The 21,570-nt window shown below is 52.5% G+C and overlaps 1 protein-coding gene across 6 annotated transcripts in view; it reads right to left on the bottom strand.

Annotated features, from left to right (window-relative positions):
• Positions 1-1,527: 1,527 nt before the first annotated feature.
• The window catches only part of VAV2 (vav guanine nucleotide exchange factor 2), a 151,376-nt gene continuing 131,333 nt past the window's right edge, over positions 1,528-21,570 (bottom strand). For 2 of the 6 annotated variants that reach the window (XM_052814994.1, XM_052814997.1), the window contains 20 exons: positions 21,171-21,266; positions 20,610-20,678; positions 17,798-17,884; positions 15,927-16,012; positions 15,535-15,667; positions 14,811-14,825; positions 14,259-14,368; positions 13,559-13,660; positions 13,366-13,454; positions 12,559-12,575; positions 12,173-12,194; positions 10,746-10,873; positions 10,447-10,521; positions 9,769-9,821; positions 8,932-9,048; positions 8,737-8,824; positions 8,518-8,641; positions 7,415-7,501; positions 5,131-5,285; positions 1,528-4,450 (listed from right to left, as the gene is read on the bottom strand). In XM_052814994.1, coding sequence (XP_052670954.1) covers positions 4,403-4,450; positions 5,131-5,285; positions 7,415-7,501; positions 8,518-8,641; positions 8,737-8,824; positions 8,932-9,048; positions 9,769-9,821; positions 10,447-10,521; positions 10,746-10,873; positions 12,173-12,194; positions 12,559-12,575; positions 13,366-13,454; positions 13,559-13,660; positions 14,259-14,368; positions 14,811-14,825; positions 15,535-15,667; positions 15,927-16,012; positions 17,798-17,884; positions 20,610-20,678; positions 21,171-21,266 — 1,701 coding nt within the window. In that variant the 3' untranslated portion in view covers positions 1,528-4,402. The remainder of the gene's footprint in view (positions 4,451-5,130; positions 5,286-7,414; positions 7,502-8,517; positions 8,642-8,736; positions 8,825-8,931; positions 9,049-9,768; positions 9,822-10,446; positions 10,522-10,745; positions 10,874-12,172; positions 12,195-12,558; positions 12,576-13,365; positions 13,455-13,558; positions 13,661-14,258; positions 14,369-14,810; positions 14,826-15,534; positions 15,668-15,926; positions 16,013-17,797; positions 17,885-20,609; positions 20,679-21,170; positions 21,267-21,570) is intronic. The other 4 variants (XM_052814996.1, XM_052814998.1, XM_052814999.1 and 1 more) reach the window with 3 other exon arrangements.

Here is a 21,570-nt window from a genome sequence, read left to right as displayed (position 1 = left end):
GGCAGTGCCCTGGCAAGCCCAGCTAATGTGGGAGACTATGTCAGCGGCTGCTATTGCTGGGAAAAAAAAATAGTAATAAATAAAAAAGAAAACCTGTGTCTGGTGCATCGCCCCTCCTGGGGCAGGCTGGGGTCTGTGCAGGGCTGGAGCCAGCTGTGCTGGCCATGGCTGAAGATTTATTCTCCTGTTAATGCCCCTGGGAAGGCTGCTCCTGGTCTGATTACGGTGCCTGGCTGTGGCTGGGCACGGCCAATAAAAGCCCCATTTATCCCCGAGGCGTCAGACCTCGCATGGGTGCAACCCCAGGAGGAGGTTTGGACGTGGAGCTGAGCAAAGCCGGCTGTCGAGGCACCCGCCTGGCCGAGACTGCAATGCTGCCGGCTCCAACCACCCCCCGAGGGTTAAATGTCACCAGCTGCCACCGAGGAGCCAGCCCCTGGGGTGGCAGGGGTGTCCCCAGAGGCAGGACCTTGCACGGAAGCAGAGTTTTGCATTTACCTGCTCTTGCAGCCATCAGTCGGTTCCAGGCTCTAGCGCTGCATTTTTGCAGCCCAGTCTCGCCACGGGCATCTGACGGCGATGCCCGACCCACTCAGGGCTGGGCCGATGCTCATCGCCCGCAGGAGAGCACCCAGTTACCAAAACCTGGTATTTCATACACGGTGCATGTTGGAGAGCTTCCCTGAGACTGAACAGCAACAACGGGGAAAGGGTTTACCCCAGGCAGGGGTCATCACCTCGGCCAAGGCTAAATACCTGGCTGAGCAGCATCTTTCCAAACCAGCATCCAAAAGTCAGTGCCCAGCTCATGTCCTGCTTCTCCGAGTAAAACGCCTCTGCTCATTGCTACAGCCCATTTCAGCTGACACTGTGAAAGTTGAAGCGAGAAGGAAAAAGCACTGGGGACTCCAAGAGCAGAAAAAAATTAATATTATTAATTAAATGACGTGGCAGCTCACAGTGGCATCTCGTGTCGCTGCTCTGGGGCGAAACCTCTAGCAACGCCTCAGGTATTTTATAAGCAACTGTGCAATTTCTTTTATTGCTCTGGAAAATGCTGCTGCCTTCAGGGCCGAGTGGGATTCTGGAATATGATACTCGGGAGTGACTAAAAGCCGTGGAAAATCATGCTCCTTCTCTCACCCTGCAGCGGTTCAGCTCGGGCAGGGAGAGAAGCCCCAGGAAAGCCGCCCGGCAGGAGCGCGGGACAACTGCACGAGAAGCAGCTGCTCCAGAAACAAGGAGAAGGAACTCGACAGGCGAGCGGTTGGCTTCAGCAGTGCTTCACTGCAAAGAGCCCTGTCTGGCACTGCAAGAAGGATTTACTCATTGACTCTGAGTTTTGGAAGGGGTACGAACACTTACGGTTCATGGCAGGAATCGGAAAGGATTCGTCCCCACGAGCACGCGTCTCCCCTGGACTGACCAAGTCACCCCTCCGGCCCCAGCACAGCCGAGGTGGCTTTAGTGACAAGAAGCCCGACACAAGCCTGAGCCGCAGTAAAAAACCATGGCTGGAAAAAAACCTATCAGCAAAATTACACTTTTATTTTTTTTGTTGTGGAATTTACTTTGATGTATTGTAACTTAAAAGGGTCTGGAAAAACCACATGCAAAAGGGTTTCTAAGTAGCAGCTAAAGTTTCTATTCCAGCATTACAAGCTATTCCAAATGATTTCCAAATTCCCAGCTATAAACTATTCCATAAACAGTTTTATCTTTAAACCCCCTCCACCCTACCCCAGTTAGTGCAGTGCAAAGGAAAAACCCAAGGAATTTACATATTATTTTCCAACGTATCCCATTGCAATTTTGAATGATCCGCGATGAACTAAAATATATATACAATTTTCTCACCATCATAAAAAAACTTTTCCCTTTCTTATTCACAGATATATATTGTGGCAAATGGCTGAATAATTACTTACAAACAAAACAATATTTTTAACAAGTTTCTTACAACAGTAAACACGAGAGGGAGAGCTCTCTGGAGGGAAGGGGGATTTGGCAGGGCCGGGAGGGGAGCGCAGGCAGCGGCGGAGGTCGGGGATCCCTTTGGGGCGTAAGGGAGAGACGGTGCCGTGGTCCCCGTGACAAGAGTACGTGCTCTTCCAGAGGGATGCCCTCGCCGCCTTACAAAATCGGCCACGTTAAACAGGAGGGTCGCGTAAGGCTTTAGGATCTGAGGCATAACACGAGCCGTCGTGAGTTTGTCTCGGGGGTGTGTGTGCGTGCATCTCATCCACCCTAAATATGCCCACAGCTCCAGGAAACGCAGCGAAGCCCTTTGCTTTGCCCGGGAGGAGCAGGGCATTGCCAGCTCCCTGCTGGCTGCTCCCCCTCGAGCGTACCCCGAGCTGGGCACCGAGGGGCTGGCCGGGAGAGGTTAGCACCAAACAGTACCTTGGGAAAGCCCCGAGCCCCCTCCGTGTCCCCGTCACCTCGCAGAGCAAGACCCCCCGTGTGCATCTGCCCCGGCCGGACCCCGGCTGCACCCACCCCACTCCCCCCGTGGCACCGAGAGCGGGGGCACTCGCGAGGCTCCGGGAGGAACGGGCAGCAAAGCGGGGTGGCTCTGGGCTTGTCACCGAGCGACAACATTTAATTTTCAAGTTAATATCTTCCCCTTTTCCTTAAGAGCCCCAAACTCTTCCATTTATTATCCCAAGCAGGGCACTGCTGCTCCGTTTGCGGCAAGGCTTCGGATGCAGCCGTGGTACCTCTGTGCCAGGGACCGAGAGCATCGGCACCGCTCACCCACCCAACGCCGGCGTCTCCCAGACCCGCGCCAGCGCGATGCCAAGAGCCCGCACTGGGAACACAGTGTCCCACGGCAGGACCACCGCAAGTCCCAGGGGAACAACGTCAGGGCACAGAAGCACCAGCTCAAAATGCCACTTATCCAGAGATCCTGGAGGGCATCTCCTCCGGCTCAGATATTGGATAGAGGAAAGTTGTTCCCTGTCACACACCCACATGTGCGTTTGTACATATTTGCACTTTGGAAGGAAATTCTGGAGCTGGAGAGCAAAGCTGGTGCCCAGCAGAAGACGATGGCTGGGATTTCCACCTGGCAGCTCTGCCTACCGACCACGAGGGCTGCACTTTGGAAAGAACAGACTCGGACGGATGGTGCTCAGGACACAGCGGCAAGACAGACGGACCTTTACTTGACAGCAGCAGCAGTTAACAGCCTGTGGGAGGAAGAGGGGGCAACGCTCACAGTCCCCAAAAGTGCACACAGCTGGGGAAGAAGAGATGCTTTCACAACTTAGTGAGAGAAATCAGGAGTTGATACAGTAGCCCTTACTCAGGCGGGTTTGCCCCCCTGAACTCAGCGAGGTGGGATGTGTCATGGCTGCGAGAAAAATCAGCCTGGCTCGGAGAGGGACGGGGTCCTGCCCGCAGCAGGACCAAGCTGGGAGCAAGGGCAGGACAGACCCACGGACGCACGCTCCTGTCCCGCTCCTCTGCATGTACCCGGTGCCTTGGTGGCCTCCAAAACCCTCGTGTGGCAAAGCGCATCTCCAGTCCTGCAACACGCCGAGACCTCCTGCTCACCAGCGGGACCAGCCTGCACCCTGGGCTGCCCCCTCCGCCCGCAGCAAGGCTGGTGGGACCGAAGGTGGTTGTAAAGCAAACAGGCTTGGGATGCCAAAGCGGCTCTTTCCCCTCCTGTCTGACCTGGAGGTCCACTTCCAGCCTATGTCTGATGGTCGAAACGCGCTCCTGGTTTCGCAGCCGGCATCCTTCAGCGACGAGCAACAGCCCTTTCCTCCTCCCGGGTCGGGTATCCCCGCTCTGCCCCCTCGTCCCAGCCGCAGCACGGTGCTGCCAGGCGCTGCCGCATGGCTACCAAGGGAGACTGCCAAAATCCTGACCCGGGGAGCCCACCCGAGCAGCGTGGCAGGGGGACCGCATCATCTCCTTGGGGCTGAGTCGCTCCCTCCCCTTAGAAACCCCCTAAATTCCCCGGGCACCCACCCGGGCACAAACCTTCAGCCTCACCCTCCCACCACCATCACCACAGTGGCTTTTAAAAGACCTTTAGTAAAAGAGGTTTGGAGGACCCCATCCTCTGGTGGGCACCGCACAGAGTCTCTCAAGCTCTGTCCATGCAGGGAAGCGCGGCTTTCCCGGGACTCTTCTGCAGCTGCTACACGAACATTATCCGACAGACCATCAATCTTCTATACACGTAACAGGAGCGAGGCCGGCGGCGGCCCCGACGCGCGCACACACACACTGTACAGAGGAACGGATTGCTAAAGAGTCTGCGAGAGCAGTCCTGGGAGGTGTCCGGCCACGTCTCACGGGGAGCTGCGGGCGTCGGGACAAGTGTGCACGGTCTGCAGCGGCTCGCTCTGGGCGTTCGATGACTTTCCATCAGACATCCCCGCAGTCACTGCACCCCCTCTTCTTCCACGTACGTCGAGGGAAACCAGCCAACCTGTCGGGGAAGTGGAGAGGTGAGCTGGAGACCGGGGAGCTCAAGGGACCTCCCGTGCCGTCACCGGGACTATTCCCCCTCCACCACACGCTGTTCCCGGTGAGCCATTTGTACGGTGCTGGATGCGCCCACATCCCGATGCACGGTGTTGACGGCAGTGCGGCCGTTACCCTAATTTGGGACGGAGCTAGCAACTATACATTGCCTCAGACACACGGGTCGTCCGCAACATATAAGGGATCAGGACATGACAATCTGTGCCCAGTGCTACAAACTCCATGGGACACCAGGTCAAACCATCAGCCTGCTGCTTTTCCCCAGGTTGCTGAGCCTTTCACCTGCAGAGCCGCTCCTGCAGAAATCCCCCCCGTGCGGGTTTAAGGAGGAGCAGACTCGGACATCGCCCGAGCTGGCGTGCCCGCCTGCCCGCCGCACGCTCCCATCTGCCTGCACGCACCGGGCATCGCACGTCACTGTCACACAGCACCGACTGGCGACGCTGCGGTGGCTCTCGTGAGAAGAACGCCCACCCACAAGCCAGAAAAGAGCAAGAGGGAGTGGGACATGTCCCCCTGCCCGTTGCTGTCGTGACAGCAGGTTCTGCTCAGGCTGGGCACGCTGAGAGCGGGGAGCACCGTGTGCCGCAAAAATGGGACGGGACATTATCCGGCTGCACTCACTCTTCCGTTGGTTTCCCCCTTCCACCATCCCTGGTCCCCGCCAATCCTGCTGTAGATCTTCACCACGTCACCCTCTCGCAGCGAAAGCTCCCGCATGTCCCGCGCCGCAAAGTTGTAACGTGCCACCGCCGTCCCTATGACCCGTGGGGTGAACACTGCGAGGGGACAAAGCAGAAGGAGTCGGGAGCCGTCCCATCGTGCGGGACCGGCCGAAGCCTGGGGAAAGCTTGGTGAGGTTCAACCTGGGTTTTCCACGACGGCGCTGGCTCCCATTGCAAAGCCATGAGCCGGAGCAGCTCGGATGGCAGGGCTGGCCTCATCCGAACCGCTCAGCCCAACATGGACTGGGGCGGTTGGGGTTAAACTGGATTCCTGCTGGGCTTTAAACAGCTCTGAGGGCTTGGGAAGCCCCTCTCTGCTGACCAGGAGAGTCCAGGAGGGGCTGTGACCCCGTTGGTGGGGATCGCTGGGGTGAGGGGCACTTTTGTGAGAGGGGAAGGAGGTGGTGAAAGAAAAGATTTCATAGGAATACACGATCATTAACAATGAAATCATGGAAAAATCCTGTTCCACCATTAATGTCAGGTCTGGCTGCCACACAGCTCCCAGCACCTGCTGGGACCGCCTTGTGAAAAGGAGATTTGGCAAACAGCTTGTATTTAAACTACTTCAAAAAACTGAATTACTGGGATTGGATTCTCCTAGAGATGCTGAGCAAAACACTCATGTTTTGACATGGGAGGAACAAGCTGCAAACCCACTATCCTCCCTGCTCCTGTCCCTGCCAGGGAGCAGCCAGGGCCCTTGGAAACTTGGTTCCATAACAGACTAAAAAGTGCAAAAACACCCTGCAAACCCTAACGCTGACCAACAGCTTGTCGTAAGAAGTATAGCCCCGTGAGCTGCCCCGGGACCCGACCTCCACCAGCATGGCCCCAGCACCACGGATCTCCATCGCTTCAGGCAGGGGATGCTCAGGGGAGGTACAAGGAGGAGCAGCAGTGCGGGGGGTAAGGCAGGGGCAATGCTCAGCTTCCCTGCCCTATAGTTTGGGCAGAGAGAAGGAGGGCTGGAGAGCAAAGGTGGGAGGGATGGGATGGGCAGAGGAGGAGAAGAATGCACGTTCTCTCAAGTTTGCAAAAAAAACCCCACCCTGGAGGGACGTCGTGTTTCGGTGAAGCTACCCTTTTTTGTCCCAGGACTTTCAAGGATTAATTTCAATTCTAAAAGTTTGCAAACCGAGGTTGAACTAAGTTTGAGGAAAAGCTTTGCCCAGGTTTTCAGCTCTCGGGATGGAAGGAGATGAGGATGGCGATGGAGACGGTCCAGACACACAACGTGCAATCACTGGAAGGCTCGTCCGTCCTCGCCACGCAGCCAGGCTGGAGAACGGAGCGAGAATCACGGCAGCTTTGAACTCTTTCATCAGGAGCTTGCTCAGAGCCCATTGCTGCACAAATTACTTTCTTCAATACTTTCGATGCAGTTAAAGGATCCCAAATCCCCAGAATTTTGTTCTAATACCTCGAAAAGTTAAGTGTTCTTCCCGAACACAGCACCAAGGAAAGCACGTGTGGCTTTGCCCATGATTTTCCCTGTCCAGCCTAAAGAAAATACTGAAAGGGAAAAGCTTAAACAGGAAGAAATGAACTGGCACGATTTTGCTCTGATCCCTGCCAAACAGGGGGGAAGACACCGGTCTGTAACACATTTAATCAATGGGGTTCAAAGGCCGGAGCAGCAGTGCACTCTCTGCAGGGAGTCTGAGCCCCAAACTACATTTGACAGCCCAGGTCCCCCCGAGCTTCTCAGCAAGGGGCTCCTGAGCAGCCTCAGATACCAGAGCTCAAAAACTGCCGGACATTGAGATGTTCTCCTTGTACAGCAAGAAGAAATGGTCTGGAAGATGGTGTGATGCCAATGCTCGTTCGGTGAAACACACAGGATAAACAGGTCGAGCTTGAAGTACATCATGAGATCCCAATGCGCTAGATTCACTTTTTCATTAATTTTAGCCCCCTTTCTCAAATAGTGACAACTCCATCTTCTCCCTGCCTTAATTTTGGGGAGGCGGGGGAGTGCGTTTTGCTTCCAGCCAAGCCTTGGTTAATTAACTTATTTCCAGGCTGTGGCCCAGGGCAGCACTGGGGACCCCCTGAACTGCCTGCAAGTGATGGAGGGACAGCGGGGACCCCGCAGGTCCCGCTGGTGATGGCTTTCAAGCTGGGGATGCTGCAGCCTGGGAAAGGCGGCAGGTCTCTCCGGTGGGGAGAGGCACTGGTACCTGACCAGAAGGGACTGGAGGAGCTCTGAGAAGAAAAGTTGAGGCCCTGAGGACTGAGAAAAGAAAAGTTGTAGGAAGCGCAGGAGGCTGCAAAGAGGTTAGAGAGAAACAGAAAGAGGCAGAACACGCATTAAAAAGGAAATAAAAAAAAAATTATAATGCACAACACTTTAAAAGCCGACGAAGAAATAAAGGGCAAAGCATGCGGATGGTCTTGCGCAGGGGCTCGGAGCTGGGACAGCCGGCAGCAGGTCAGGCCGCAGCCCCACAGCCAGCGTGGGAGCTCAAAAGTCATCCTAGGGTTGTATTTCATGTAAAAGGATATTTAATCAACTTTTAAAAACTATCTTCCTTCAGTATTCTTTTTAAAATATACCATGGAAAAAGTTTTCAAAAATGCATTTTCCCCCACAAAGCAGTTATTTCTGTACTCAGGCTTTTAGACAAAATGGAACATCTTGCACTAATGCACATTTTGCTTTCCATTTATTTTCATTTTTTTCTTTTTCTTAGTTTAGGCACAGACTTACCATTTCTCCCATCATCTCCATTAAAGGAGTCCCACTGGGATTCAAACCATCACAAGTCACACGGGAACCGGATCCATTAAAACACACGCACAACAACTCACGTGGGCAGGTAAGACACGATATATCCCGCTAACAGAGCATCACGTCTCTGCTCACAACCCGCAGGTGGATGGGCTGCCCTTGCAGCCGCAGCTCCTCTCTCAGCAGAACCAGGTGGTGGCAAACCACCCCCGAGCACAGGGTGCAAAACCACAGGAGGGAAACCAGTCTCCCCCAGCAAAAGCTCTCCCCGGGAGGCTGCACCCGCTCCGCAGAGCCGCACGAGCTCGGAGGAGCAGTGCCAGGCAGCCCCAGCTCGGCTGGACCCCCCCGACCCCACCACCTCCTCTGCGACTTGTCCTCAAAATGCCACCAGCCAAGCAGGACACTCGTTTGCAAACTGGGGGGGCTCCAGCCCTATAGCAAAGCTATAAATCCCTTCATCCAGACGATGCTCCTACACCTTACTGAAAGGGTGAGATTTCCCATCAGAAGTTTAACGGCACCCACTCGTGCGGCTGAGCTGGGTTTTACCTGGAGAGCGGGTGAATGTCCTGGAGGTAGAGCGCTCCCGAGATTTATAGGGGTATTTCAGCGTTGTGTCCAGCTGCTTGAAGCTCTCCTTCAGCGAGTGGCTCTGGTAGTACTCGACCAGCTCCTGGGAAGGATGGAGAGGCACCCAGGGGTCTCCACCGTCCTCTGCGTGACTTGCAGGGACGGTGCACACGCTCAAAAGGGGCTACAAAAACCTACCAGCAAGCTTTCAAACTTCTTGGCTTCCGTGATGTGAATCCAGTTGTCCTTCTCCACCACCTTAATGTGCTTCACCTCCTCGTTGAACCTGCGAAGGGTAGCAAAGGCACTCAAGAAAACATAGCCGCGTGCTCCAGCCCTGTCTCACCCTCCGCGAGCGAGCAATACTAAATTACTAAATTAAGTATTACTCACTTAATACTGATGGCAAAGCGCTCGGCCTCGGCCGGCCGCTCCCGGATCAGGTAGGTGCCGCTGACGTGAGACTTGAGCAGGTTGTCCGTCTGCTGCCGCTCCATGTTCCCTGCGAACCTGAAGCCCAGAGGTTAATTAATTAATTTAATTAACTGAGAATGAATGCGTATATTTAAAATAGGTATGTTTTAGACAAAAAGATACATCTTTTTTTAAAGGCATGAAGTTTGAGAAGGCAAGTAGCGAAACAGGTCTCATCCAAAACTTCATGAGCAGAAAGGAAAGTGCCCCGAGATATACAAGAAGCTGCTCAGCCACTGAACAGAGAGGGTGAGCGACGCAGTGTGCAACCTCTTCCCTTTGACGTACCTTACACCTAGAAAATCCCACTAACTGGGAATTGGTCCCCAGGTAAAAAAAGCTTCAGTGAGAGCTGGGGAGTGGGGATAATTTAGACTCATGAATTTGCAAACCTGGCAGGAGCTGAAGGGAAGGAGCGGGAGGCAAGCCAAGCGCAGCCCCTCCCACTAAGGCAGGAATTGCTTCCTTCCTCCCAAAACGGTTTTCCGGGCACAGAAAATGGAAAGAGAAACCAGCGTCTCTCCTTTTGCCTCTGACCCTCTCCATCAGTGAAGAAATCCCTACTGACGATGCAAGGGCTGCACCAGGTTTCAACACCCAAATGCCACTGCAGCGGCTGCCGCATGGCCATAGGGGAGGCGAGATGCAAAGCATTGTGAGCCTGCATTCATAATTCATTATTAGGGTGGATTCCTGACAAAGTAACAATTAAAAGGCAAGGTCGATATAACTTTATGGCCAGACGAAGGGACTCACCACGGATACGCTGTGTAGTCTATCTCCCGCGAGGGCGGCCGGCTGTTGGGAGGCTGCAAAGAGAGCATTGCTTATTACTGATGAGCCAGCGTCTCATCAGGCTATAGGTAGCATGCGAGACGCTCCTCTTCACGGGAGGGTTTTCATCTGCCAAGCCATTTCTGAATTATTGGCTTCGGCAGCGGAGGGCAGTGTTGCAGCTGAGCACTTCTCTCTCAGCCTCCCAGCTGTGATGAGCATGCAGCGTTTTTTCATTTACCTGAGTGTTTTTTAATTGGGAAGCAGCTGACAGCATTACAAAACAGTAAAAAACCTCCAAAACCCAAAGAAATAAAATGCAGTTTTCCTGTACTGTGACTGATCTTGAGTACTTTGCTCCCCAGTCAGCTCTGCAGAGGAGGAATGGAGCCTGGACCTGGTCACACCAACCCCAACCTTGGGAACGGGGCTGAGACCAACTTGGCCAGACATTTGCAACCATGGGATGACGGATCCACTTCCCCGCTAGTTCAGCCACAGTAAAAGGCCACATTCAAGGTCCAGGGGCTTACTGGAAGGACCAAGGGTCTCAAGCAGAAGGCTGAGAAGAGCGACAGGCACCACCGGAGCAGCACCTCCTGTGACAGCCCCCAGCACCCACCCCGGCACTCCCAGCTCCACCTCCTCTTCGGCACTTACCCTCGCATCAACGGGGCAGGGTTTTACTGACGAGCTGGGAAAATAACCGGACTTCTTTGTCTGCAGCAGCCGCCCCTGCAAAGCCAAGCCGGGTATCAGATTGGGACGTGCACGGGGTAGCAGTGTTTTTGTTGTGCAGGGATGGGGACAGGCTCCAAACTGCCTCACAGCCCCCCTGGCCCCAGCTTCGAACCCCCAGCACATCCCTGCGCTCCGGGAAAGCCCACAAATAAAAGGGACAACGCAGAAGTCACTGGTTTAAAACTTCCCGGGAATTTCCGGAGGGGAATCGTTCTCACCTCCCACCATGGCGAGTCGGGGTCCCCCCTCAGCAGCTCAACCACGTCCCCAATTTGAAATGTCAGCACTGGCTTCCCGGGGGGCGCTGGGTTTCCGTGGTAATTCTGAACCACCACCATTTTAGGACCTGGGAGAGAAGCAGAACAGTTTCATCACCTAGTCCCTCTTAGAAAAAACATAACAAAAATACCCCTCCTGAAGCCTGTTGTTCCTTATCCTGTGAACAACAAATCTAGCGGCACCAGCAGGCAGGATTTTGGGGCAGAAAGCATGAAAGCAGAAAGGAACAGTGCCCACAGCGAACTGTCTTGGCTCCCACAGTTACATGGATGATTGAGTTCTCTGAGCAAAAATAAACCCAAGAAGGACCGAGCCAAGCCAAAGCTCTGACTTCCAGCCCTGCCCCTGGACTTGAACCTCGCCGTGGCAGACCGGCTCTCGTTAGGTGATGCCCGGCCAGCACCAAACCCCGCCGGATTCAGCGGTGACACCCGTGATTGCAAAAGAGACCAGCAAACACTCGGCTTCCACTGAACTTCAGCCAGACCTGGGACCCCAACGCCCCTGAAGCTCGCAGTCAAAGTCCAGTTGTCTTGCCAACAACTGCACATTAAATAAGCTTCCCCAACTGCAGTAAAACCACAGTGTTTATCTTCAGAATGCTTCCCCACCTCTGCCTCTCCCCGCCCAGCGAGAGCACTCTGTACTTGCTTTTTTTTTTTAACCACCAATTTGATTCAGGTTTCTTTTTGCCAGGCTTGGCTTTCCTTTCATCAGAAAAAGCACAAAAACAAATTGTTCCTTCTCCTTCGAGCCAGAGCATGGGCAGGGCAGGCCCACCACTCCGTCTAGGCTAGTTTTAAGCAAAGGAAAATAAAAAAAATTGCAGCGACCATCACGACTCACAGCCCCATCAGACGGCAGCGCCTGGAGCCGCGCATCCCTGCAGCACACCGGACACACGCCGGCAGGACGATGCTCCCCATCAGCAACAAGCCTCCCTGCCAGAACGCGTTTGGTCTGCTTTGAAGGACGATCTGGCACAAGGAAATTTGGCAGGCTCTGCTCGATGACGCGTGTGGGGTGCAGAAGCTTTACTCGCACGGCAGAGCAGGCCAGGGGCACGAATGCACCCCAAGAAACGACGCGGTGCTGGTGGCTGCAGTGGGCGAGGGCTGAGCCCAGGGAGAAGCCGGGTCTTCCCGCAGGAGACCCGACCTGCTGCTTTGGGGAGCAGGGGCAGGAGAGACCTCGGCACCCCATCGCTTGCCGTGAGGGTGGCACAGGACCCTTCTGCAGCTACTAATGCTCCTTTCTGGTTTTGGAAGGAGCTTCCCCCTCCCACATGCTCAGTGTTAGGGACACCTGCAGCCACAATCAAGACACTGTCTCTGCTTGCCCTCCTGCAATACACTAACGCCCTTACCAGGTCCAGCACTCAGTGAATCCTGCAAAGAGAGAGGAAAAAAGTCTCCGTGAGGACTCGGCGGTCTCAGCTGTCTCCATGAGCACCCGCCCGAAGCCACCGGGATGAGAAACCCTGTCCCGAAACCGCCCTGGTACATCCCAGCCCGTGGTGCTCGCCCTTGCTGGGTGCTGGCACCCCCCGAGGGCTGTGGTGCTGCACAAACCGGGCCAGTTTTAGGCTGGAGAAGAGGCCATTGGTCTCCAGTCCTGCCCTCCAGGTTGCTGGGACCCCCCTGAGGCTGGTGCTGGCTCTTCCCATGAGCTGCCCGCACCCAGACCGAGCAAAGATACAGGCTCTGCCCAAGGCAGAGAGGGATGTGGGAAAAGGGCCATCAAACAACATACCTGGTCTGCTGAAGAACCTGCAAGAGAAATGATGAAATAAGTGGTTAATTTAACAGGTAACCCCCATTTTCTGTTCCTCTTGATGCTGTGAGTATCAATAAACAGGCATCAGTGCTTGAACTTGATGGAGGAAGCACAAAGCAGAGGCTGGGGTCACTCGAGTCATCACTCTGCACCGCGTGGGCAAGACCCGGGGAGGGACTGGAGCCAGACAAGGACATTTTATCACTTGTGCAAAGTTTTGCGATTTTGTTTCCTCCTCCGTCCACTCCTCACCCAAAACCTCCCTGAAGCCACCCCATGACAGTCCCCAGCATTGAGCAGTGCCAGGGCTCTGACCCAGGTGAGCAGAGGCGAGTCACAGGTTTGCCTGATTTAGACCAAGGATTCAAATTTTTGCCATATGATGGGGCTTTTGGGATCTGGAGATGAGGTCTCTCCTCACTGGAAAGGTGATCCGTGGCACGGACCCTCTCGCTTTCACTAACCGATGTCTTCTGATGAAGAACTCATCATCTCTCTTAAATGCCCTCCCAGGATGAGGGCTGGGTGCATCCCACCTAGTACAGAGACCTGCTGCAGTCCTCTGACATACATGGGATTCACCTCTCTGTTTTTGAGGCTTTTGGTTGGCTTGTTTGTTTTTCAAACCACCAGCCAATGTGAATTACAGCCCTGGGAGGTGGGTGGCAGGGTACTTAGATTTTGTTACGCGTTAACAAACATTAGTGCTTTATAGAGCAAATCTTTCAGATCATTTACATGCACCTCCTTGGCACAAGCTGCTAATGATGTGAAATAACTCACCGATCTTGCAGGGAGGAATGATCTCCAAGCACTCCTTATGAGCACCTGCTCCACATTTGGGGCAAAGATAGCCCTGGTAGAAGGTTCCTCTGTGCAAAAAAAGAAGTCAGAAAGTCCTAATTCAGCCTCAGCTTTGAGATTTTCTTTCCGTGTTTTAAGGCAGATGCAGAAAAACTGGAAGGATGTTGCTCACCTTAGGAACATCCTGCAGGCTTTGCAGTTGGTAGTCTTTTCAAATGTGTACATCTGAAAGTTATGGTGATTTGCATTGGCTTTCTCTGGCTTTATGTTGGACCTAAGGAAAAGGACCAGGGCATTATCAACCTGTCCCTATGAGTCACACTGCACTCGCAGCCTGTCACAGCAGCTCCTGTTTGCACTTCAGTCAAAGTTTGGAAACCATAAGGACAGATAGGAAATCAAGTGTGAAAGCAGACTCAGGGCTTGACTGTGCAGAGAGAGGATTTTGCCCTTCAACCTTCCCATGGGACAAGATTCACGGATTTCACCCTTGCCCGAGTCAATCAACAGCCCAGACCCACCAGCGTGGGGCCAACCCCTGCTCTGCTCAGGACCGGTCCCTGCAGCAGCAGCCCTCCTCCCGCAACGCCTTCCTCCAGCCCCAGGTCAGTGCTTCACGCGTGGCCTGACACCATGGCAAGGTGTCATTTCAGAGATGCATCACCCGTGCTTTGGTGCAGACGCTCAGGGTAGATGATTTCATGCTGCACCCAAGCTCCCTTTGCACAGGGACCCATCCAGCCAGCCCACGCGAGCTTCCCCATCACAGGCTTTGCTGTCGGAGCTGGTCTCCAGTGACCTGCTGGTCCAAGACACAGTTTCCCCGTGCTTGGCAACTGCACGCCAGGGCTAGAGCAACCACTCTTGCTCACATTGCCATTTCAAACTGCTCCATCCACTTCCTCTTCATTTCCTCCGTCTTGCAGAAGAACTGGAAGCCCTGCTTCCCCTGAAGGTGAATTAGGTAGAAGCCGTATGACCACTGCAAGAGAAAACGAGAGCGCTGATCAGACCGCTACGCTCCCAACAGCTGAGCAGCAAAATTCACTGCGCTTTTATTCAGGCATCTTAATAACTGCTCTCAGTGCCTGCCCCTGTCCCTTCTTCTGAAGGACTGCTGAACCTTTGCAAAGGTAACAGCAGGGAAGGAGGAAGAAGAGCTCTGTGTTTCTCTAACACATCACAACTAATGATGCCTGAATCAGCTTGGCACTGTGCACTAGGGCCAAATAGGATTTTATGGTGGCAGATGAGAGAACCCAGATTTTTCTGCTCCAGTGGATCCTCCCCAGCCATTATATCTCTCCCTGACAGCAACTGACAGCCCAGGAGGAACATCTGACCTGCCCACTGCACATATGCTCTACCTGTCTCATTACAACACTGCACAGAAAAACACGAGAGAAATTGTGTGCTTTGCTTACCATTTTTCCATGAGACTAGGAAAGCATGGGAGAGCAAAGTGGAAATATATTTCATTAAAACATAAAGCTAGCAGCATTTCTTCAGCATCCAAGTGGCAAAATTGGCTATTCTTACTCAAATATCACTTATCCCATCTGTACAATACCTCTTCCCATTGCATGTAAGGGGATTAAGCTAATGGGTCTCTGCTAAACCCATAGCTGGGAGGTTTTCCTTCTTGGCTGCAGACTAAGCCTCAAACCACCTGCAAAATGATGTTCGTTCAGTGGTAACCGTGCTCCGAGTGCCGATTTTGGCAGGCTGGACGGCAACGCTCACGCTGCCTTTCCAGGCTCCTCCACCCCGTGACTCCTGGGAGCGAGAGCATCCGGACGGACCTTCCCTGCGGCTCTCCTCTCCGCCCCGTCTGACGTTTGCTCCCTGCCAGTCCCTCGCTGCCGGCGGGCCAGAAAGCAGGGAGCAGCTTCCTCTCTCCTAACTCCAAATATCCCAGCCTCTTCTGGGCTGTTTTGCAAGGATGGAGGTCAAGGATCAAGCCCAGCCCCACATCAATAAACATTTCTCAACGCTCTGTAAGGCTGCCCTGAAAGCTGAGCATTTATTTTCCAGCTTTTTTGCAAGCTCTGTTTCTATTTTAAAAGGCTAATGGGAACGTACTACCCAAGGACTGGCCAAAACAGCTCCAAAATGCTCTCCAGCAGAGCTAATCCGTGGTCCACCTACCTTCTTAATGTCCTTGTTATTCATAGGATCATCAGTCATCTTGTGGAAGAGCAGCTCAATAATTTCTTTCAGCTCATAATTGTATCCTTTCCTTTTGCAGACGATCACCACTTTATCAAATAAAAATAAATACCTGCCCAAAGCAAGCAAATAAACAAGCAACCCAGTCAAACATCTCATTAAAGCCCCCATTCAAGGGGAACTGTTTGGAAAGTTCTGCAGCGCTTCCCAGCCAGCGCAGCTCGATGCTCTAACCGTGCTGTAATTTCACATCGATGGTGGTTTCTGTCAGTGCGACTCTAGGCAATAACTGAATAAATGAGCACAAAGCGAATCGCCAAACGAAGGCACGTTTAGTTTGGGAAAACTTCTGAGCGCTGTTGCCCACTCACCTGTCCTGCTTGGTGTGGTTGACTATGGAGCGGACCTTCAGCTCGCCATCGATCTTCGGCCTCCCGAACTCCTCCAGCTTCACTTGCTGCAGAAAGCAAAGCAGGGCTGAGATCCGCAGCCAGGGCTGGGACGATGCTTTGGAGAGGTGGAAACCCAAAACCTGCCCGGATCGCACGGTGTGCTGGGAGAATCCCCGCCAGCCCTGCCTCGAGCTGCCGAAGCTCCTGGGAACAGCATCGCCCTCGCCAAGGGGAGCCTGTGGATGAGCACGGCCCTGGCATCGGGAATGGGACGACAGGAGATCCCTGGAGCTCCAGCACCAGCATCCCAGGGCAAGGCTCAGCAGTCAAAGCATTTTTGCAACGTTTGGGATCCAGAAAGCAAAACCCTCACAAAATAAGCTATTTACCAGGGGTTTCTACAAAACCAGAACCAGGGCTCTTGTAGTTTTGATTCCCATCCTGAACCAAGACTGGAGGTTTTGGGGAGGCTGGAATCCAACCCAAGGCTTTGGTCAGTTTGTCTTTCAGCTCAAAAGCCCTTGCAAACGTTGCTCGGTACAGCACAGCCGCCGAGCCATGGAAATCAGTCCCCTTGCACAGCTCTTACAGGAAAAAAAAATATTGTGAAGCATCACCACTGGTCAGGAAAATAAATATTTCACACAGCTGTGTGTATAGTCCGTAATTATTTCATGTGGGCTCTGTATACATAACACCAATTGCTCCAAAACATCTCCCCCGGTACAATAAAAGGAAACCCTAAGCAGAACGTGCGTGGGATTGATCTGCAGACAGGAGTGACTGCTTTGCTAACATCTAATCTCCTGCATGTCAAACCTGCTCTCTGGCTGCTGCAAGGAAGAGAAGTGGCTGTTTCATGACCCCATTTACATTCCCATTTTTACAGAGCATGATGTCTGATTATTCGCACCCATCAGGATTATCACGACTGCTTCAATCAAAACCTGTGAGCCACAACAGCCTATATCCCACTGGAGAATTTTTGCAGATTTCACTGGAAAATGAAGGATTTTTTCCCTGTCTGTTAAATAACCATCCATTAAAAGTTCATTGTTTTCAAATGAAGCCAAGGCTTAAAGTCCCCCAGACCCAGGACCCCTCCGGGAAGCCCCTGGGGTGGGCAGCCCCCGGCATCTCCCTCCATCAGCCCTTTTGAAGCATCTCAGGTGTCAGCCCCCAAATTGCATTACCTCGGTGTAAAGCGTGACGGTGGAGCAGCTGCACCCGCAGCTGACCAGCCCTCCCCTCCCACCCCCCCCCAAATTGGGGAAAAAGCTCGTTAGCTTGAAGCTCTGCCACTGAATATCAAATTAATGGGCTTGTTCGGGGCTAAAGTAAGTAATGGGTTGCACAGGGTGGGCTGATGCACAGTAATGGGACCGACTGTTTGATACCTCTGGAGTTTGGAGGATGAGATTCTCCTTAAAATATCTGGCTGAGATTTTGGGGATTAGGTGCGTTTTTACATGTGCCCTTCTCCTCCAAATGGGCCTTGGTACACTTTCGGTTAATCTCTGTCCTCTTAACAGCAAAAGAAAACCCATTTTAAATAGCAGACAGATAGCTTATTTGGGGAATTCTTGGGTCCTCCCTACTCTAATAAGATGAGAAAAATTTGGAGAAACGTTTTCAGTGTAACACCACCAAAAGAAGTCACCCTCCATCACAGCCAAATCACTTTTGTAATATAGCAACCACTTCTGGACCGTCAGCAAAAACACTGTCAATGACGAGGGAGTGTCCGAACACACGGGGATCTTTCTTGGGTAGCACATCAGATTCAGCAGTAGTTGCACAGAAAAAGCAAATCAAATTAAAGCTGGGAGCAAGAGGATTTTCCAACTTACCAGATTTTCTATAGAGCTCTGAAATTCACTTATTTTCTTTAAAGTCTCTTTGTCCCTCTTTACTTCATTTATGTACATGGCCAAGTCCTTAAAAGAAAAGCGAATATTGATATTTATTTTCCAGATGAAACCAGTACCTCACCAAAGCAGAAAACACACGACCCCGGCTCCCTGAAGCCGCACTCCCCTCCACCCTCAGGAGTCAGACCAGGATTCAAGCAGCAGCCCGGGACACCGTGAGCACAGGTTTTTTGTGCTTGCACTGCTGAACCAGGCGAGTGCTGCAATTTTTATCATTTCCCAGAAGAGGGCAATGCATGAATCCAGTGCAGCACAGCAAACCCGACCCATGGCTTTTACCTGGCGAGAGCCCGGGCGAGCAGCCAGCATCCCCTGCCTTTGCACCTCCGCCCGGCAGCATCCTTCCCTCCCAGCTTTCATCACCGTAATTCCCTTTATCCCCCCGGATACAGAAGCTGCGAGCCAGTCTCTGCTGTCAAAACATCCACGTCTGTAAAATAACTGCTTTGGACACCTGGCTGCACGTTAGCTGTGAACAGCGTTTGACCCGGCTCTGCCTCAGTTGCTTCCAGCTGACCTCCCTCGGTTGCTCCGGATTGTACCCGAACGGGCGAGAGCACTGGGATGCTCACGCTCCGTCCTTCCCGGGGACGCCCCGCAAGAGCATCCCCATCTCCAACACCTCTGGGCCTCCAGCATCTCCCACCACACAAAGGCTATGTTGTAAAATAAGGAGACACTCGATGGAGCTTGTTCCGCCCTGAAAAATTCCTTGCTTACCCAAATTTTGACCCGTCAAAGAGAAAGAACCCTATCCCTTCCATTCAAACAACTTCTTACACCCTTCGGAGCGTATTTTCTGTGTCTGCTTGCTTCTTGTCTGCTCCCTGCCTCCTTGTCCTCAACAATAGCTCTTGTCAACTTGGATTAAATCTGAACACGGGATTTTTGAAGACATCCCCTCCGGGTCAGACCTTCCTCAGCTTCCCAACATAAGAAGGGTTAATCACAGATGATAATCACAAATCTACGTGACAATACTTATAACATCACAAAATACCCCACCGGGCCGGTGGCAGGGATGGTTATGAACAATGACAAAACCAAAAGCCTTATGAAGCAGCATCCTCCATCATGCTTGAGCTTTTGCTCCCTCCTGTACTGGCCACCTCCTATGCAAACTGGAAACACAATCCCAGGGTCGACCGTGACTTGAAACAGGGACAGCAACGCGCAAACTGGGGCTGCGGGATTTAACTGGGAACTTGCTTCACCCCCACCATCACTGGGGGCTCAGTTCTGTGCACTCAGGTGGAGGGTCAGTACCTGCACCAAATACCCCCACGTGCAATTTTTTGGAGCAAATCCTGCCCCTGCTTTGTGCAAACAACTACCTATGCAAAATAAAAGGGAGGTGAATCCCTTTGGGAAATGTAGGTCTATTCGCCCCCCTGCACGGCTCTCGCCCCAGACAACAGCAACGTCTGCCGCCTACCACCACCGCAGACAGAAAGGCTGGATTTGTGATGAAGAGCATTACTTGTAAGTTAAGCCTTGGTTTACAGATCAATTAAAACCAAACTGCACAGCTTCCTATGCCCCTGCGGAGCCCGGTGCGGTCTGAAGTGCACCTGTGCATTCCTGGCAATGGGGCGATGAAACAGAGAAACCTCACTGATGGCTATGGGCAGCTTCCTGCAAAAAGTGCTGAGATTGCAGTGCAGCCGGAGCATATATACATTTATTTATTAGCAGTGGTATCGGTGGGTGCCATATTATGAGGCATAAGCAGAGTTTAACAACTGTCACCAGGTTTAGCGTTCATTTGAGGCCACGGCCATGTGTTGTGCAGCAGCGGGCTGCGAATGCAACGTCCTTCAAACAACCTTTAACTTTAAAGCGACCTATATATCGGCTCTGGATCCCCGGGCTTGCAGGGAGAACGGCTGAAAAGGTCACCCAACTTATGTAAGTGCTGGGAAATGCAGTGTTGTTAAAAAAGCTGCAGCTCAGAGGGAGAAAACAAAGCGACCTGAGAACACAGGAGCAAGCCCAGGGACGAAGCCTGCAGTGCTCTCCAGAGACAAAACCTGGATTTAATGATCATCCTCAAGTCAGATTCTGCTGACAATGATCCCACAGTGTGAGTGTGCGGGGGTAGATGTATCCAAGTCAGAAAACATTTGGATGATTTTATTTTTTGCTGCTGATGGTTTTCCTAAGATCTTGGGGGTTTCAGCTGAAAGCTCAAAAAAACTTTAAACAAAGCAAAATTTTGACACCAGAAGTCTTCATTTCTGGAAAGAGAATTTTCCCCTTAACAACAAAAAATACTTGGATAAAAGGATTCCCAACCAGCGCCTGGATAACAGCGTGCAGGCAATGCTCCACACAGACGCGGGCACAGGCTCCCATTTCTGCAATATTCCCCAACTTGCTGATACGGCTGGAGCTCCTCCAGATCCCTCCCAGCAAAAACAAGAGCCGAATCTGGCACGGCCTCTATACACACAATAGTAATTAGTGAAAAGTAGTAGTTTGTCAACAAATACCCGCTTCCTCAGCTGCTTAAAGAGGAAGATAACAGCGATGACTACCGATCTGCTGCAAAGCAATCGCATCAACTGGCAATCAATACACACACGCATGTGCAAAAGGAGGAGACGCTGCCTTCCCTCGGGCTGTTGGATGTTTTTTTCATCTAAGTTTTTGTTTTACAGAAGCAGAGGGTCTTGCGCTGTGATGCATCCCAAGCCCATGCAGCCCCGCTGCCGCTCTCATCCTCCCGTACCTGCATCGCCTCCAAAGCCTCCTTCAGCTGTTGCTTCTCTGGTCGGTCTGATGAATGGCTGAGCAGCTCCTGGAAAAATAATTAAAAAAAGAGCGTGGGTGTGCTCGGAAAGCTGCCCACACCCTGCCTGCACCGGGCAGGCTGTGACCCACGGGCAACGGCTGCCTGCTGCCAGGCTGGTGGCAGGGATGCCAGGGCAGGCGGCTGCGGCTGCAGCCGTAGGACAGGGAACGCGCCAAGCGGCTGGCGCTCGGGAGATCTGTTACACGGAGTTGACGGGAGGAATTTCACACATAATCAGATTATATGCAAGCTTATTTTATATTCATTAACTGCCTCTCGTGGCTAACAAGTGCAGAATTACCCTAGGTCACCGTACTTTAAGAGACAGCACAAATATTATGTCGTGTTAAGTAGCTCTAGTAATTATTTCATTTGAAGAGGAGAAAAAAAAAAAACAACCCTCTGCATTTGGCAATGATTCACTCTCCACTGTAAAAGCCAAAAGGTGCTACAGCGAGGATGGCAGCTGGAGAGAAGTGCCAATGCTGAAACACTTACTTTTAAAAGGAGATGGTATTTCAAAACTCTTTGCATTGGAACCACCAGCAGATCTTGCAATTTAAATTTCCCGTCCTGAACCTTTAGTGTGCATTCCTGTCAAAGAAATCAATGAATCAGCAGTGAAGCAGCTGGGGGAAAACAATGGCTCCCCCCCAGAAAAAGCCTCCAGTGTCCCATGGCTGTTACGTTTTCCTTCCGTAAACTCAGTTCTGATGACAAATGGCTCGTGGTCCCTGCACGCACCCAGCCGGTGCCAGGGCTCCCACCGCGGAGGTTCTCGAGGAATAAAACACAGGGGCTGGACCCAAAAATACAGACATTCTCATGCAACTGAGCTACTCCAGCTTAATGAGATACTGCTCATTAGGGGAGCACACAAATGCTCTCAGACCTCGGG

Source organism: Harpia harpyja, chromosome 19 (assembly GCF_026419915.1).
Source record: "Harpia harpyja isolate bHarHar1 chromosome 19, bHarHar1 primary haplotype, whole genome shotgun sequence".
Lineage (NCBI taxonomy): Eukaryota > Metazoa > Chordata > Aves > Accipitriformes > Accipitridae > Harpia > Harpia harpyja.
The sequence above is the reverse complement of the archived record's forward strand: the minus strand, read 5'-3'. Positions and strand labels throughout refer to the sequence as shown.